Genomic DNA, 16,861 nt, shown 5'->3' on the forward strand with positions numbered 1-16,861 from the left:
TGTTGGAGATAATAGACGTGACTGTCGGGTATAAGACAGGTGAACCATGCTTCAGCCACTGTGTAGAGGAAGATGTGCGAGATCTTAAAAGCGAGTGAGAGACTCGGAGGAACGGCAGGGTAACTCTCGTTGAGCGGCTGAGCTTCCGATTAAAGATTGGAGAAAACCGGGCAAGCTGCCCTCGCCGGTGTCTTCAGTATCAGGGCGGATGAGTGAGGCCATGAAATTCCCAAGAAGCATCCCAGCGAGCAAAAGAGGAACAGGACATCCGGTCTGGGGGATTACGGATGCCCGTTAGTCCGGTCACCTAGGACGGCAGCGCGTTCAAGATGTGAACTGAGGCACTGGCAGTGCGTTCGCCGCCAGTCGCGGCGGCGGGGGGCCTTTGGAAGCGCGTCTGCTCTGGCGTAGGGAACGCCGCCACGGCGTTTTTCTCATTTGGCGTTTGTGACGCCTTGTCGAGGGCGCATTCAAAGATTGTTTCATTTCGAAGAAACCGTGGCTACCAGGGCGCAGCAGGTGGAGCAGGTTATATAGCAGCTTTGTGAGTATCTTCTTGGAGCCAGAACAGTGGGCGTCACCGGTTAGGGGTGGAGAGACCGGTGAGCCAACCATGCTCCAACCATCCCGTGGAAGGCAGACGTCTAGCCGCCAGAAGACCACCCATTCTAGTTCCTTCCTAAAGGGCCTAAATCCTGTACGGCCTTATTCTCGTCACAGATGTCAGGAAACCTGCTGGCACTAGTGAGCGCCCGACCGTAGTTACGTGGGCCCACTTTGCTCACTAAACGCGGGGTCACTCTGCCTTTGTAAATGTGCTGAGCGACACACAATGAGTTCGCTGAACGACTCTTTACGTAGGTTGAGGTAGCCAGCCCGTGCGACTGTCCCGTCGGACACCTATGCCAAGATTGTCTTTTCTTCAAATTCGCGGAACCTAAACTGTTGCCTCCTGTATATGGATTACTGCAACTCTCCGTCTGAAACGCGACTTTGGAGCCATTTTCTCGGCGCTTTCAGTCGAGCGCCGCAGTTCGCTTTTGAGTTCAAGAATAGGAAACTGCTAACAACGCGCTGCCCGGCTCGCTTACGAACAATGCTGAATGTGGAAAGCGTCGGATACACCCCGCAGAGCGCGGTAGCGGTGCATCGGCTTTCACTTCGGACTGTCAGCTCTCGACAGCAGTATTCCTTTTCCTCGGTGAAACCAGTGCATCTACTGGACGCCACTCACCCTGCAATAAAAGTAGTGGGTGCCTAACGTGTTTCCCGCATTCCGTACCACGCAGTCGCGCCTCAGTCCACACACTTGTCCTGACTTTGAGACAAACTTGAGAATCTTACGAGATGTCCCACGGTCAAAGTTGCTGTACGCCAGAGATTTTGTGAAGGAAAGGGGAGGCGTCCAAGCGAGGGGTGCCACCGTCACACCTGGCCCTCTTGGGGAAGCCCTCTTGCAAAAGGAGCGTCTACGGACGACCGTTCAGCAATCGCGGCACTTCAGAAGCGACTCTAACCGCGTAGTCTCCCGTGGGCGAAGGTGAAACTGAGAAAGAACTGAACATCTCAACAAAAAGGCACTCAGCCTTCATTCCGCGTCACATTAGCCCTCTCTCCAGCAGCTGGTGCCGCCTAGCAGGGAAAGGACCGAGGCGTGTGTGGAAACTGCCACGGCAGTAGTACGGTCAAATGCCTGCGTGAGTCCCGTGGCTGCTCCAGGTGAGTCTTGTTCGACGTTCTCCGAGAAACAGAGAGGACACTTTTCCGGCAACTCTCCGCTACCAGGTAGCGCTGTAGACGGTATGTGTATTTGTCTTTGAAAATGTCTTCGCTACCACACCGAATTCTCCCGAGAGTTGACGCCAAGTCGTCCGTACCTAAAGTTTTCAAGTCAGCCTTGTTCCCGTCTCCCCGCGCCCCGGCGTGCTCGTGCGCCGTGTTGGCAGCCTTGTACTTCTACTCGGCAACTTGCCGTGTAGGCTCAAGCGATTACTTTATTCAATCGACATCTCTGCACCAGCATCAGCTAAGACTTTCTGAGCTTGCTCCGCCTTTGCCTTGTCTACACCCTTTAAAACTGTGTTCGGAAGAGCGTCAATGACAGCCTTGGCTTCTTTCAGTCCGAGATCCGTGCGAACGGTCCTGAGCGTCTTAATGACAGCAATACGCTTGTCCAGTGGAACCGCCTTGATAATCAGATCGAACTCTGTCTTCTCTGGTGGCTTTTCTTCCTCCTTCTTGGCCTGTTCTCCTTCTTCCCCGGCAGCCCCCATAGCCGGGACAGCTCCTGCTGCCATCATACGGGCCGACACGCCAAAGGCGGACTCAAGAAGAGACACCAGTTCAACTGTCTCCACGATTGTTAGCTTTTTTATTTCCTCGAGAATCTCGGCTGCACGTGATACGGGCGCGACTGTTGGAGACGTCGGAGAGGGCGAAGCGACCGCAGCCAAAGGTGACTGAGTTCCGGGGGGAATGGTGGCAACAGCTCGGTCAAGCACGGAGCGTCTCATCTCTCGTGGCGCCAACAAGGAGAACCCCGGTAAGCTACGCGAAGACCGGGACGGGAGAGAGAAAGCATGGGAAGAACGCCCAAGTGGCAAGTCATGCAGGCGAGGACACATCAGGGAACACGGGAGAGAGTGGCATACGGAGTACACGCGAGATGAGGAAGGAAATCTTGACGGTTCCCCACTTTGATTGTGCTGTGTAGGCGGATGTATAGTCGACTGAATGTTCGCAGGGCCCCGTGTCCGTTCAGTTGAAGAGGTCACGAGGGGGACGGAGAAGCAACCTGCTTCCGGCAGGCTTGGTCTTTTCGCACCTGCAGAAGACGAGGGAAAATAAGGGCACATAGACCCTCGCATTCTTGAGTGCTTCCGTGGGAGGTCAAAAAGAAGGAAAAGAGAGCATCTGCCACCTCCACGGGAAAGAGATCTGCGTCTTCCTCCGTACACCGAAAGCAAGACGCCGCTAGTCTTCTGTACACGACGTTGAGGACTGCCGGACACCCCGGTGAGACAGCACGAACTGGTAGACGGCAGAGAAGCTCCAATACATGGCCCGCAACCGGGCATCGCTGGCGAGCATGAGCTACCTGAATTTACAGAAAGCTCTCCAGCGAGAGCACTAAGAGCCAAAAGATCATCTTTCGTTCGAGGAGCCCCTGCCCGTGGCCTTGCCGGCACGACTCCCGAGAATAGCGGAAGACAGAGAGAGGACGGAAGTGGAGAAGAGAAAGAAGACGAGGTTGACAGAGGCAAGTCTGTCGCTTGTCGGGCTACGACTAAAGTGACGAAGGAGGGGAGATAGAGGTAGTCAGCCCAGAAGAGACACCCCGGACTGAAAGACAAGAAGGTCGGAAGAGGGGAGGCAAGAAAAGGCCAGAAGAAAAAGAAGAGCACAAGAAAAGGAGACCGGTTCCAGAGATATGTGAGCCGACTAGCGTCTCGTCTAGCTATAGACGCACGCAATGACGGAGACGAATGAGGCACCTGGCAACAAGCGAGCACCGAGCGCGAAATGCTACGGGCCGGTGCAGAAGGGGGCACGGCTGCGGTAGTGGGATATCGAGTCAACACCTCCGCATCGAACAAGAACGAGGCGGAGAACCCGCCCTGTCCTGCTGGCTCTTCCGAATTCCGCATGGCAAAGATCAGTCCATTTGTAGGGTGAAACAGATGAACAGAAAGTCACACTATCTACGGCCGGGTACAAAGTGGACTGCCCTAGGCGGCTCGTGGGCGGTGGGCAACATGGGGAGAAACCACGTCGGTCTTCCACAGCTTTCCTCGGCCCTCCTAAACTACCAGACGAAAGGAGAAGTTTCTCATTCCCTGGATCTGTCTACGGCCTTCCTTTACGGACTCCGAAAACCGGGCTTCACATGGCTGGTTGACGCAACTCTTTCTGAGAAAAGCAGTGCAACCGGTCTAGAAGGCAGACTGACGGGAATTGCCTCCCTCGATCAGAAGAGGGGAAGCATATGCAGGTCACCGCTTTTAGTCGTTCCCTCTTCAAGCACCAGCCGGCATACAGACTTCCCCATATCTCTGCCTGGCAATGAGTAAGGGAGGAACCACGCGTAAGGTAGAGCCGCCACTGTCTCCGTGGCATTGAGCAAGACGTCCTGAGAGTATAAGACGAGGCGCGAAGTCGTACGAGAGAAGAAAAAAGACCCTGTGGCTGAGCTCCCTTGAAGGAAAGCCTGCGCTCCCGTTGTGCGTGGCATCCTCTGGCAGCACGAAGTCCTCCTCCGGATATCAAACGATGTCGGGTTGCCGCGACCCCGTGGACAAAAGAAGGGGCTGCGGAAAACAATCTTCTTCGAAAGTTCCTCTAATGACTGCAATCCAGCTAAGCAACCCAGAGAGCCGAGTAAGCTAAAGCAAGGCGGGCACACTTGTGGAATAGGCGAGATCAGCGAAGAGTTGTCTCCCGATAATGGTTAGGAGCAGGAACAAGCGGAGCCACAGGTGCCCCAAAGCGAGCCCTCGGGCGTGCTCGTGCAAGCCGCAGGAGAGCTCAGAGATACGTGACAAGTAACGCATTAACTCGAGATTCCTTGTATGTAAAGGCGCGCTTGCATGGCGCTGGTATGCGAAAATGAAGCAAACTGACTTCAGCACAGTGCAGTAGGACTGAAAAGGCATTTTGGTACGTAAATGCGGTCCAGAAGAATGGAACTGACGGGACACTCGGACCACCGTGGCACAATGTCCTGTGGTATTCTGAAAGTGCGCCGCACGAAAGGCCGGGAGACAGAAAGCTTGGTTCCCCCCAAAGAAGCGCCACCGTCGTCGAAATTCCGGGAGATACCGGTGCAGCTGGGGAAACATGTTCCTGGCTCCGCGCGACCCTGCTGGATTTAGATGGGAGGATAGCGAAAAAAGCCCCCACAAGAGAACAAAGCCCTCTGGGAACAACAAAACTAATCGGGCTCTACAGCACAGAAGAGTACAGCCACGCAAAGGACAGAGATCCCTCTGAGCAGCGAAGACACCAACAGGCGTGGCCAGGTGTGCAAAGCGTAGTACACTTGCTTCCCAGTCTGCACGTTCCTGGGCACCCCAGCGTAGAGGGGGCTACGCGCAGAGTGCTGTTATGGATGCGAGACACCTTAGGAAGGCATTCCAAGCGTCTAGTGTCGGGAAACGAAAGGATTTTCCGTTTTTCTATCGTTAGTCAGCGTAAAAAGGAATCGGTCTGCATGCATGCCGTCCGAAAGCCCCGAGGGCTTGAAGGCGCGACAAGCGGACGAGTCCTGCTCGGATATCTGCATCTAGTTCGCAGGAGTGAATGTTGTATACCTCTGAACGGTGCGAGTCTGTGTGATGTGCCGACAGAGCTTATATATCCGCGCTGTGGTAGAAAATATACGCCACCGGTCCCGTGTTGCCTGACTGTGCGTCTGCGGATCCGCCGCTCGATGTGCCTGAGTGGGGGCCGAAGTATGTGAGAACCCACTCCAACGGGCCTCACGGCTTCGACGCCACTATGCGGACAAGAGGAAAAGAATGCACGGGTGTCTGGGACCTGCACTTTTGTCAAACGACAACGGACGGCAGGGAGAGCATACAGCACCCCAAACGCGTCACTACGAAGGCGGATTTGCGTCGATAGTTTGAGTCCGAGTGACGAAAGAAAAATTGACGCCCAAGAGGCGTTCTGCATATGGAGTGATGCTCCACTTGGTCCACTCTGAATAGGTGCCACGAATGCCAAATGGCAGGATCGACAGGAATCCTGTCCCTGTATCTCTCGTGTGCAGTCGATGTTGCGGTACCCAGCAAGACGCCTGGGACCTTTTTTGTTGACGCACTGAGCACAGGCTGGCGGAGTCCAATCCGTTGACCGGGGCAACGGTCGGCTTTCGGTAATGAGAACGGCGAAATCTCTTTGCCGTTCTGGGCGCAACGGGGGTGGTAACTTCTCCGCAGAAACTAAGCAGCTAGAACTTTCACCCGACATCGCAGCCAACAACACCCCGAACATAGCCTCCGAGCGTGCTACAGGCATTGCTGAGCTCAGTTTGGAAGCTTCAGAATGGAAAAAATCGGGGCAAGGTGTGCCAGAGTCCGTTCGTCCGTTTCTTGTGTTCCGTCGAACACTGTTTCTTTCACCACGACGTAGCCCCTCTGGTGAAAAGTAGATCTCCACGCCTCTTGAGTCCATGCGGGACATGTGGCGTCCCTGGACCCGCTGAGAAAGAAAAGTTTGATCTGCAGACAATCACAGGCCGTGAGGTCCAGACAACGTAGCACAGCCCGAGCCGAGAGCGCTTCAGAATAGGAAGGACACTCTGGTCTCTCGTTGGTGCACTGTCTCCCTGCACTCTACTCTAAGGCCATACTGAACTATAGATGTCGCTGTCCGCACAATTTGCCATGTACTGCCGCCCGGGCGTTTCACTAAGAATGCATCCACTCACTTGGGCGAGGTTTTCGGCACCGCGATGTAGAAGCACACAAGAGAATGTTCCCTACGGTGTATTGCGTCGTGTTGAGTATGCTGCGCAATCAATCTTCGAAGCTGCTGCGAAACTGCGTTCCTGATGTCCTAGCAGGCTCTTCGGTCCGAGTCCCCATCAGTTAGGTTTCCAGAGTGCGCAACAGTCGGACTTCGAGATTCAACATTCGTGGTACATAGGTGGCTGCCGATGCCCTGTCTCCGCCAGAGAACCAAAGGATCTTAGTACGCTTCCGAAACCACTACAGATTTTCGAGATGCTGCAGTACTTCCGCCTACTTGTTTAGAGGTGTTAAGGGCCCGGCCCAACAGAAAATGCAAGATGCGATCCTCGATCAGAGGAGCACCTACACACATCACAGCTTCGACGGGAAACTGCACAGCCAACAGGGACANNGCTTCATAGCACCGTCACAGTCAACAGGGACACAGAGAGGAAGGCAAGTTACCATCCTGATCTGTATGAGGTAATAAGGAAGGCGCCGAGAATATCAAAACACATCGGAGTACCCAGTTCTTGCGAAGGACTTCTACGGGCTGCTCACAAGCAGCTGACAATAGAACCTGTTTCAGATAAAAATAGTCCGGATAGCAGCAGGAAGTACACGAGACTGCAGAGCTCTACCCACCAAGCTCCAGGGCGAAGATGGGGGTTTAACAGCCAGGTTCCTGGGGACGCTCTGGGAACCTGCTGGCTGCTGTACTAGTGTAAGCTCTTCTCTTCTTGTGGATCTGCAGGGCTCAGTATCTCAGAGTGAAACACGCGTGGCTGCAGTGGCGGCGATTTGTACGACAGTCTGCTCGGTCCAAGCACTTGCAAAGGAGTACGGCTCGTTGTACCCATACAGGTCCTGCGGTTTTACACGTTCCTATGGGATGCCATTGACGGACTCTCTTTGGCACACCGACAATTCTGCTAGTTCTGCTAGAGGTGCTGTTTCCTTACTCGCAATTTGGTCAGAGCGGTAAGAAGAGTAACAACAGCGCCCTCTCCAACACCGGCTAATACAACGCCCCGACTGGCTCCAGTTCCGGAGCTCTGCGAGGTCTCTCCTTCCTTCATTGTCACCTGCTCTTCAACTAAGTCCGCGAGGAGATCACAGCTGCGGAGAATAATCAGTAGACGTTCAGCGCAACCCACACATATCAACCCGGGAACAGCTCCTGTATAGAAAAAGAACTGGGCAGATGTACTTCGTTCAAACAACAGGCGAGCCACGTGGTACTGCTGCCCATGTGGTTGAACCCGGGATGCGCAGCACCGACATTCTCTACGCGCGTGCCAACAAATTCTGTACACACCAGAGTTCATGATCCACCAGTTTACACCAGAGAGCAAACGGCTCAGCCACCTTGGCATCGCAGTCTCCTCCTCTCAGCTGGTGGATACGCGAAACCTGCTGTAGTGAAATCCGCTCAGACTAAAATCGACAGAAGCTTTCTCTGACCCATCCAGGCTAAGAAGAGATATACCGACTGTGTCACCAACTACAGGTTCCTCGGTAGCCTCTGGAACTGGCACACTGACGCTTACCCCACCAGCAAGCTTTTTGAGACAGGAGACCCATCAATGGACTTTCGGTCTCCACGACCCACATTCGAAGCTACGGTCCGCCGCAGGAGCCGACGTGCGGGAAGAACGTATCAACTGAGCCTTGAACTTTGAAAGAATGGTACTCTCGATCAGGGCCACCACCCTGTGCACTTGTCTCGCACAAAGTGAAGCAACTTTGTTGCTGCTGGAGTTGGACCGCCCGCGCCACGCGCCATCACGGCTGGCTAAAGCGTTTCTTTCCATCGGGAAAAGAAGCAAGTACCAGAGAAGTTGCAGTTTGCCTGCTAACCATGGCCGTGGGCGGAAGTGACATTCATGGAGTTCTGATTCGGACATGATCCCTATGTGTTCATTTAGATGAAGGCGGACGGTGTCTGTCATTATCTGCTTACGAACCATAGCCGAAAGGCGAGGCATCGCGCGAACCGAAACCTTCAGAAATTCCAGCTGGGGGCCTACTGACGAAGGGCGGCACCACCGAGCCCTACAGCCCTTACCTAATCTCCAGGTCTTTTAGCGCCTCGATATCTTCAGCAGTTAGATCGGCCACTTGGCCTCCGCTTCTTCTGTTTCCTCCCTGGCTGCACTGCCATCCCTTGAATGCCATGTCCGGTCGGACAAAGAGAGTGGAGAATTTTGGCGTGGTCCAGCAAGGCAGCTCGTCACCATCCTGGAGGAGAGTGAGAAACAGCGTCGTGGCTCAGCACGTCAAAATTTCATATCTCCTCAGTGTGCGCTGCGGAGACAGTATGATACCCACTTGAGTACGTACAGAAGGCGCCTATAGCCAAGCCCACATAAAAGACTGAGGTCATCGCGTGCAGCGTGCTTTGGGTTTCCGCTGAAGTGTAGGCCCCCCTTAGGCCCCCCTTTGCCCGAGCTGGTTTGATGCCCCCGGCAGAACACTGTTTTGAGGTGCTTTCTCGGTCACAGTCGTTTGCGTTTCATTGGCATCCCTTAGCTAACAAGTACTTACGACAGCACAAGTGAACGGCCCTCTCGGAAAAATGAAATGCGCGTTCTTGAAGGTTTCATGGAAGCTTTGTTTGTAGTGTCTGAGAAGGATCAGAAGCTCCTCGGGGATCTCGCCACGCCCGTGCGCGAACACACAGAGGGGCGTCTCCAGACAACGAGGTATCTCCGGAACTCCTGCCGAAAATGTTTCTTCGGGAGGCATCTCGAGAAAGGACAGGCCATCGGCACCTGTTCGAAGCGAGTAAGGACAATTGCGCAGGGGCGGCCACTCTGGACAGCAGCCGGGAAGACAGCGGCGGCTCCAGACTTGAACAAGGCGGGCTCATTGACAATGGAGAAAAAACAGAATCAACACGCAAAGCCGCTCACCGACAAGAAACCACCGTCGTACTTCTCTCACGCTTGGCTGCGGGTTCGCTATCATGAACCTACAGACCGGACAGCGGCAGCAGCGGTTACTGTCGAATCCTCGCAACGGTAATTAGGGACCGAAGCTACTCAATCTTTCAAGCCCGCACCAGTTTTGACAGAAGGAGGGAGGGCCGAGGAGCTTGCCGCATTCTCTCGAGTCTGCTCCTTCGCCAGGTTCCGGCAAACGTCCGAGAAGAGAGTGTCCCGCGCCTGCCTGCGAAAAGAGCCGTCAAAGAAAAGAAAAAACGACAGCTGAGCTCAGACGTCAAAACAATCCACAGCTGCTGCTTCTCTGTTTGGGGTGTAATTACTGCTTATAATGGAGAAGACACTCTCGTGTCGTATCTGTCGCTTACTACGGGGCAGCTCCTTGACAGCGACACCGGCTGGCTCCCATGTGCGCAGGAGACCACGCGGAAAGTGTGTACACAAAAGTGAAGCAGGGAACCTTAACTGATCGGGATCGGCGCGGCACGCCTGGTGCACACCTTTGATAAGACGGCTTGGCTTGCAACACGGTACCGGCCTTCAGCCGCACTCCTTCCTTTCACTCGCGTTTTGTGCCAGCTCGCGTCCTCACCGCGCCTGTTCCCGCCGAAACGACTCTGTTCTTCTTTCTTCTTCCCAGAGTAACTTATCAGTCTCGAGAGAGGCGAAAGAGAAAATGGGCTGCCGGAAACCATTCCTGTTCTCTTCTAGGCTCATAATGGTGTCGAGGATGTCTTCGGTCTGCAGGCAGACGACGAGCACCAGCACAAAGCACAACTGGAACCTGGACAGGCCCTGATTTAAGACCAGGACTTCACGTTGTTGGGACTGCAAACCTGGTGGGACTTGACTACGCTGCCAACCTTCTACCGGAAATATTTCACTGTCAGGTCAATACTACAATATGGCGGAGCACCTGCCCACTCACGTGTCCACTTCCCCTACACGGCCGTTGCAGACAAAACCGATGTCCTGCGCTCCCGAACGGGAGAGGTTTCCCTCAAACCCGCTTTGAACCCGGCTATTTCACGATGCGACCGCTACCGGCTGAAGTAGCCATGATGCGTGTTCGTGTCCCTTACGCTTGTCTGCGATGTAACGTTGAAAGGGTCGGCAAGGTCGATCACCACTTTTCCCGCCCGCACGAGGCCTCCAATACTCTCAAGAGCAACCCGCATCTTCTTCTGGTTTTTCGCGCTTTGAAGCCAGGTGTCCAGAAAAAAGCTCTCGAAATGAAGGTTTCGGCTGAGAACGAGGGAAGAAATACCGCGACTCGAAAGTGTGGATAGCATCCAGCTGGGCATCTCGAGGACTCGCAGTCTTACAAAGAAAATTCATTACGGAACCCGGGTGAGATGACCCAGCGAGGGACAAAACGGTTCTGCTGTGAGGGCACATCCCGGAACGTCTCACGCCTGTGTTCGAGAGCAGAACGCCGCGCTTTGAAAACTAGCCAACTACCCATTGCCTTGGGGTGCCCAGATTTGTTACAGCGGACTGGAGAACGGATGTAACAGCACAGCTACCTTCTACATTCGATGAATACTTGGCCTGAATGCGTTCCACTCGCGGTGCGTTGTGACTCACCGTGTCGTGCCACGCGAAGAAGCTATGAGAGAGCAAAGAGGGGTTACCGATGCGGTGCTCGGGAAAACCTCTTTCTTGTGGAAGAACGTCACTGCTTACGTGATTTCACTAGCTAGGTACCACATTCGCTCCTGGCTTCGCCAAGCAGTTTTGTTCACGCTTACAGTCGTCGCTGTAGAGGAAGCTTTCTCTTTAAGGTGCTTGCAAGCCGGAGGGAAAAAGCCCCACGTATTGCACCCACCGCACTGGTTGGACCGCAATAATGACTTGTCAGCAATGCTGCTTTCTGTAGCACACTGGGACCCTCAGTGCCCTCACCTGAGTATTTCATTCCAGGGGACGGTGGCCTTTTCATGGGCGAGAGGTACCTCTGCAGCAGCCGGAACAAGAACTGCTTTCCCGTCTCGAGCAAGCCACTTGGCAACAGTGAGGCCACCAAGACTGCCAGCGCTGAAGTCAAACGCGATCATGGGGAGCCTCTGCTTTTCCTTGGCGAGCTTCTCAGCCACGTCATCGCCCGGCGTGAAAACATGCGTCGCCCCCAGAGAAAGCATGTAATCTGCTTGGCTTTGAAAACTGTTTTGCCAGTCTCTCTCGCGTATCTTGTCCTCTTCCCGGCCCGGCCGACCGTGGAAGGGGTCGAAAGGGTTTCGTGTCTTCAGGACGCCTCGAATATCGGCGATAGCTGACTTTGTTCTAGCGGGTAGACGCATGTATCCAGCTATAGAGCTTGCTCTGGAAACGTTATCCCTGCGTGGGAGAATAAACATCCAGAGTCAACACAGCGGGGGCGTCGGGACATGATGCATAGTGTTCACAACTGCTAGGACGTCTTGGGCGCGGGAGACATCGCCTCGCTACCATGTTAGCAGGCGCGCCCCTCAGTTTCTGAACTGTGACTATGAACAGCGTCCAGCTGCTCCCCCCAATCTGAGCCTCTCTGCGTGGGCTGGATGTGAAACAGACTGATGAGGCATCGATGGAGAGTTCCCGTCTGTGCCCCCGCAGCACCGCCAGAAGGCATGTTAGCAGCCGCCAACAGTACTCCTGCCCCCGGGTCAGCAAGAAAGCGGCCCTGATCAGCGGGGGAAGCAAAGCTAAAGATGGTTCATTTGATTAGCGAGACAAAGGTCCGTCCGGGAATGTGGCTGAGCATGACCAGGCAACGGGATCTAATTCACCACAAACCCGCTCGTGTCCCTAAAAGTCTGAGAAACGCGGAGGTAGAGAGTGGTATTTGGGACTGCAATCTAAACACTCGAGTGCAACGACGTAGAATCAGGACTTTGTGTGTCGTCGGGGAGTTACCTGAGGACGCAGATGCAACGAAGCCCCAGAAGCCGACAGAACTGTACAATGAGCTGCCCTACTAGGCACCCGGCGTCGTTCACGAGAACACCGTCTCCCGGCTGCAGCTCACGGGCGTGCTCTTGTAGTAGATGGTAAGCTGAAAATGGTGAAGCAAGCATGAGTTGGCGAAAAATGACGGATGCCCTCGGAAGCTAAGCTGGCAGTCGGCGACAGGCGGGAGACTAGACTGCTTGTCCCAGCACCTTCTCACGACGGTTGCCCTATCCCCCATTAGGGGAGCCCTACTTTTTCCATGGGAAATGGTGCTAGCTGCCTTCTCTTCTTGGAAAACCTCCCCTATTGGAAGTGGCCGCAAGGGATCTGAGCAGCCCTCGTCGCGGGGCTACGGGAAATTCCTAAAATGAACGCGACGGCGGTAGCTGTCGACTGTCGAGTGGGGCATAAACTTTCCCGGGCACGTTCGTCACATCGAGGCGCAAGCCCATCACACTAGCAACGTCCGCCCTGGGACGTTTCTTGTGCTCCTATCTTCGGCTACACATATTCGCGGAATCCCGTTCCTGAAAAGACAACGGTTGCCGCGGCCAGCGCGCAGAGAGCAAACGCATTGTCTCGTTTGCTGCCTGGAACCAATCTTTTTGTGGCATGGAAAGAGCCAGCTGTTGTGGCTGGGAACACGGATTAGTGTACACCAGGACCATCTTCCTCTTTCGGACGGCAAGTCGTTTTGCCCTGGATTCAGAACTGTTCTCTTCGAAGTTCAACAGCTGTGGAGGCTTCAGGGTCTGGCAGTGCCCATCAAGTGGCCTGTGCCAGTGGCCGGGTTGTCGTGCTTCCGTGCTGGCTTGGTTGTTGTTGGCCCTAAATAGCGGCCTGTCCATCTCTTCTTCGGACGAGACTCTGGCAGCTTACCGAGGAAAAGGCTTCTGCAAACAGCTGTTTCTTCTGTCCGGGGGAACAGGTCTTTCGGCAGGGCGATCAGGTCACGTTCGGCCCACGTTGCGGCAGCTCGCCAGCAACCATGGCCGGCCGTCAGGGGCATCACGTAATCTCCTATCTTCAAAGACTTAACCCCGCGTCCCACCTCCACAACTTCTGCTAGGCAAGTGCTTCCCAAGATGGCTTCGTCCTCGGGCTTCTCGCCGTCAACGATGTCTCTCTGCAAACCCAAAGCCTTCCAAAACAAAAAGAGCCGAACAGCAAGAGTCCCAACATAAGGCTGCCACCACAAACAGGTAAGTGACAATGTGGAAGACGAGCTCTGGTCGCGATGCAGCCATGTGCCGGACAACCGAAATACAGAAAAGAGGAAACAAGGACAAGAACAAAAGAAAGGGGTTACTTACGAGGTGGCCTACGCAGCGAGAACGACGAACGCGGAAGAGTCCAAGAAACGACGGGGACACTTTCTACCAAGTCACATAACTGATCGAAACACTCCGGTGCGCCGCTGTATCCTTTTGCAGCCCATGAAAAACGAAATTGATACTCTACAGTTTTACAAGCTACTCAACCAGGGCTCCGGACGAAACGCAGAAGCCGGCGCGGAGTCTGTCGTCAAGAAGCCCGACTCAGGTGTGAAAGCCACTTCAGCGAAGATGGGTAGCATGGTACTAAGGAAGCCTATGCCCACCTTCAATGGACTGTAGTCGCTTCGGTCGTCGTGCGTCCTGGCTGAGACACCTAAAACATCGAAGCCCTCCCTGCAGCAAACCAGCATGCAGAGGAAAGACGCTAACGGAGATATCGCCGCCCAGGCATCCAAGGTTCACTTTCTTCGCCGAAGCTCCACGTGGTCAACCACAGGGCCTTGGCCCCACTTATCACCACGCAGAAACACATGTGCTATTGCGCCTCGTTGTGCCCACCGTTCACCCTTCAGATAACGCCGAGGGCTGCCGCGGTTTTCGACGTGCCTGACGTGAGCGGTGACCGGATGTCTTGCCGAAGGCAGCAAGCACTGCGCCGTTGCATGGTCTGCTTATGAGACCCCTTGTACAGTGGCTTAAAGAAAGTGCAGCTTTACAAGCAAGATCTCGTGGACTTAAACACACACTCAAAGGCGTACGTGCGCAGGAGCTGGCCGGACTATCCAGAAGGGCAATATGTGGGGGTAGCTTGCCGCCTTGGTAGATACGGTGACCACAAGGGGACAATGGACAAAAGAAGAGTCTCCAGAGAATAGGAAGGTCGCCTCTTCTGCTCGAGATGCAATCGGAGAGCACAGTGCTTGCGCACCTGAGCATGACCAGATCATAGGGCACCACGGGTGCATGGAGAATGCGGACTAGTACCTCGCCCCATTCGAGTTCGGGCTTGAGCTTGAGCCGCTCCGTCGAGACCTGAACTCTTTCCCACGTTGCTTCGTCTTCTTCAGTAGAAGTTCTAACTGGCTGTTGAAAGGCTGCATCATTGCCACTGCACTCAGTTGACCGAGTGACTTGGCCGGAGTGGCCCGAACCGACTGGACCCCGGCGAACAATCGTTGTCACGGGCCAGGTACACTGATGCCTGTAGACTTCGTCTTCCCTTGTTCTGACGGCTCCCCGAGAATTCAGAATGACCTCGTCGTTCACTACGGTGAACGAAGACGGAGGCCGAGACCGCAGCCACTTCTCAAAGCCGCTTGAGTGACTTCCGCAACTCTCCGTCTCTCCCAGGCGGCGGAAGAGATCAGTCGACACAGCATCCCTGTCCACCTGACCAAAAAGTGCTCCACGGTGAGTAGACTCCGCACCAGTCTACGGAAAGAAAGTCACAGTCAGCACGGGCCTCCGCAGGAGAGGGTGAAGGACCTCAGACGCGAAGACTTTGTAGGAGATATTGGCAACTAGTGCGGACAAGCCAGTCCACTCTGGGGTCACTGGACTAGCAGGAGGGCCTACTACCCGAATGCCTACGAACGTTCTCAACCACGTAAGAAGAGCTTTGTTCGCGCTTGCAAGCGTTCTCTAAGACTGAGTTCTCTAGATGCTTCGTCGGTCTGGAAAGCTCTCTGTCGTACTCGAATGCATCTGGCCAGATCGGCAAATCGTATAGCTTACTCCATGGTCCATGCTGACTGTGTCTCTTCGGAAGAATCCATTCACAAATCGGTCCTCAGCAGTCGCTCCATCTCCCGGTCGTGCGCCCGCCCCTTCTGTCTTCCTGGTGGAGAGCTGTTCGGAACGTTTTTCGAGACAGCGGTCATAGTCTGCACGAGCTCGAGTGTCGCTGAGGGTCTCAAAGGCTTGTTGTATTCTCAAATACAAGCATTGATCTTGGTCGCCGCTGTCCGTCTTCTTATCGGGATGGTGCACTTTGATAAGATGCCTAAACGCCTGCGACAGAGGAAAGCCGGACAAAAGGAAGGGCCGACCGATGCCGCCTGCCCTCAGATCCTCTCGTGAGCATGACAGAGGACGACCATACATAGAGATACCAGAGGATCCACGCTTAACTAAACGTGGCGCCTCTGGATACAAACGGTATCCACTTTTCCGAATGTGGCGGTCCGACTGTCAGCGGTTGACGATCCTAATGAAGGTTGTCGCCACAAAGAGGCCGAGACCCCTCAAGGTACGGGCGGCCGCAGCAGCGGCCAGAAAGCCCTCTCTAGAGGAAGCATCAAAGCTAGCGGCCACGTAAGACGAGCGTGGATCATAGGGTTCATCGTGATCTGCTTTATAGTCGCGGTGCACGTGTTACGGCGGTCACAGCTCACTGTCGCGACCATGTACACTTTAGGTTACACCTCCTGACGACGCCACTCAATCAGCTGAACGGCTCGCGGCTCTACCACTTGGTCCCGCATCTCTGACAATCACTGTTGCGATCACCTTCTTTATTTCAGTCAGAGTCGCCTGGGGCGAGAGACCGAGAACTTCGTAGTAGTTTTCATCGGCCACCATCTTTCCCTGCACATACAGCACTAGACACTCTCAGGGCAGGTAAACTACCAGAAAGAAAAACGGTTCAAAAACTGCAGAATATGGTGGGTTTGTCGGAAACAAAAGAAAAAGAGGTGGTCCCACCTCCCCAAGTAGCGATCATGCACAGTGGTATACTGCCTCGGCCCCGAGCCCAGAGGAGACAGGAGACGCGCGCGGCACCGCGCTTGGGCTTGCGCCCGCGCCCTGCCTCTCCAGACGCTCTGCCATCTTTTCGCACTCGAGAAACCAATGCGAAAGCAACCGACTTTTGTAGTCTCCGTCCTGTCATCTGTGCCGCCGCACAAGAACTCGACCACTATGCCACCCTTTCTGGACATGACAACAGTTCTAGGCTCCGACCAATCCACTCCCAGTGCCTTTCTTGGCTCCGGTGCCATCACCCGCACTATTGCAGATTATAGTGAAGCTGTAAAAACAAGTATTACGTTACTCGTGGCGGTACTGCTACTACAGAGAGTCGTACGCACCCGGTCGGTAGAGCGCACAAGGAGTCGTCCCACTGGGAGTCAAGTGTCTCCGCACCGCGCGGAGCGTCTGCAGGCTCCCATCACGGGAGGCCAGATTGGTTCCTTGCGCTCGCGGGTGCAGTGATCGCGTGGCAAGATCAAGAAAATAAGTAGGTCAGCTCGACAGG

The 16,861-nt window shown here is 54.6% G+C and overlaps 2 protein-coding genes across 2 annotated transcripts; both read right to left on the bottom strand.

Moving 5' to 3' along the window:
• Window positions 1-1,437: 1,437 nt before the first annotated feature.
• Window positions 1,438-5,114, bottom strand: CSUI_001962 (ribosomal protein l12). Its single transcript, XM_068062165.1, has one exon. It carries the CDS (start codon window positions 3,645-3,647, stop codon window positions 1,995-1,997), a length of 1,653 nt encoding a protein of 550 aa, XP_067925862.1. The 5' UTR covers window positions 3,648-5,114; the 3' UTR covers window positions 1,438-1,994.
• A 1,576-nt stretch (window positions 5,115-6,690) lies between these two features.
• On the bottom strand, window positions 6,691-16,440 carry CSUI_001963 (uncharacterized protein; the record flags this gene model as incomplete). Its single annotated transcript, XM_068062166.1, has 14 exons — window positions 16,114-16,440; window positions 15,340-15,607; window positions 14,534-15,036; window positions 13,929-13,998; window positions 13,208-13,454; window positions 12,293-12,431; window positions 11,303-11,734; window positions 10,480-10,642; window positions 9,990-10,138; window positions 9,517-9,623; window positions 9,000-9,226; window positions 8,521-8,693; window positions 7,415-7,571; window positions 6,691-6,843 (listed from the first exon to the last, which is right to left on the bottom strand). Exons 2-14 carry the CDS (start codon window positions 15,349-15,351, stop codon window positions 6,691-6,693), a joined length of 2,532 nt encoding a protein of 843 aa, XP_067925863.1. The 5' UTR covers window positions 15,352-15,607; window positions 16,114-16,440.
• Between the last annotated feature and the right edge of the window lie 421 nt (window positions 16,441-16,861).

The sequence above is a fragment of the Cystoisospora suis genome (assembly GCF_002600585.1).
Source record: "Cystoisospora suis strain Wien I chromosome Unknown contig_813, whole genome shotgun sequence".
Lineage (NCBI taxonomy): Eukaryota > Apicomplexa > Conoidasida > Eucoccidiorida > Sarcocystidae > Cystoisospora > Cystoisospora suis.

Coding starts and splice junctions, on each gene's coding strand:
- CSUI_001962 (XM_068062165.1), bottom strand. CDS start 3,647: ATGCGGAATTCGGAAGAGCCAGCAGGACAGGGCGGGTTCTCCGCCTCG.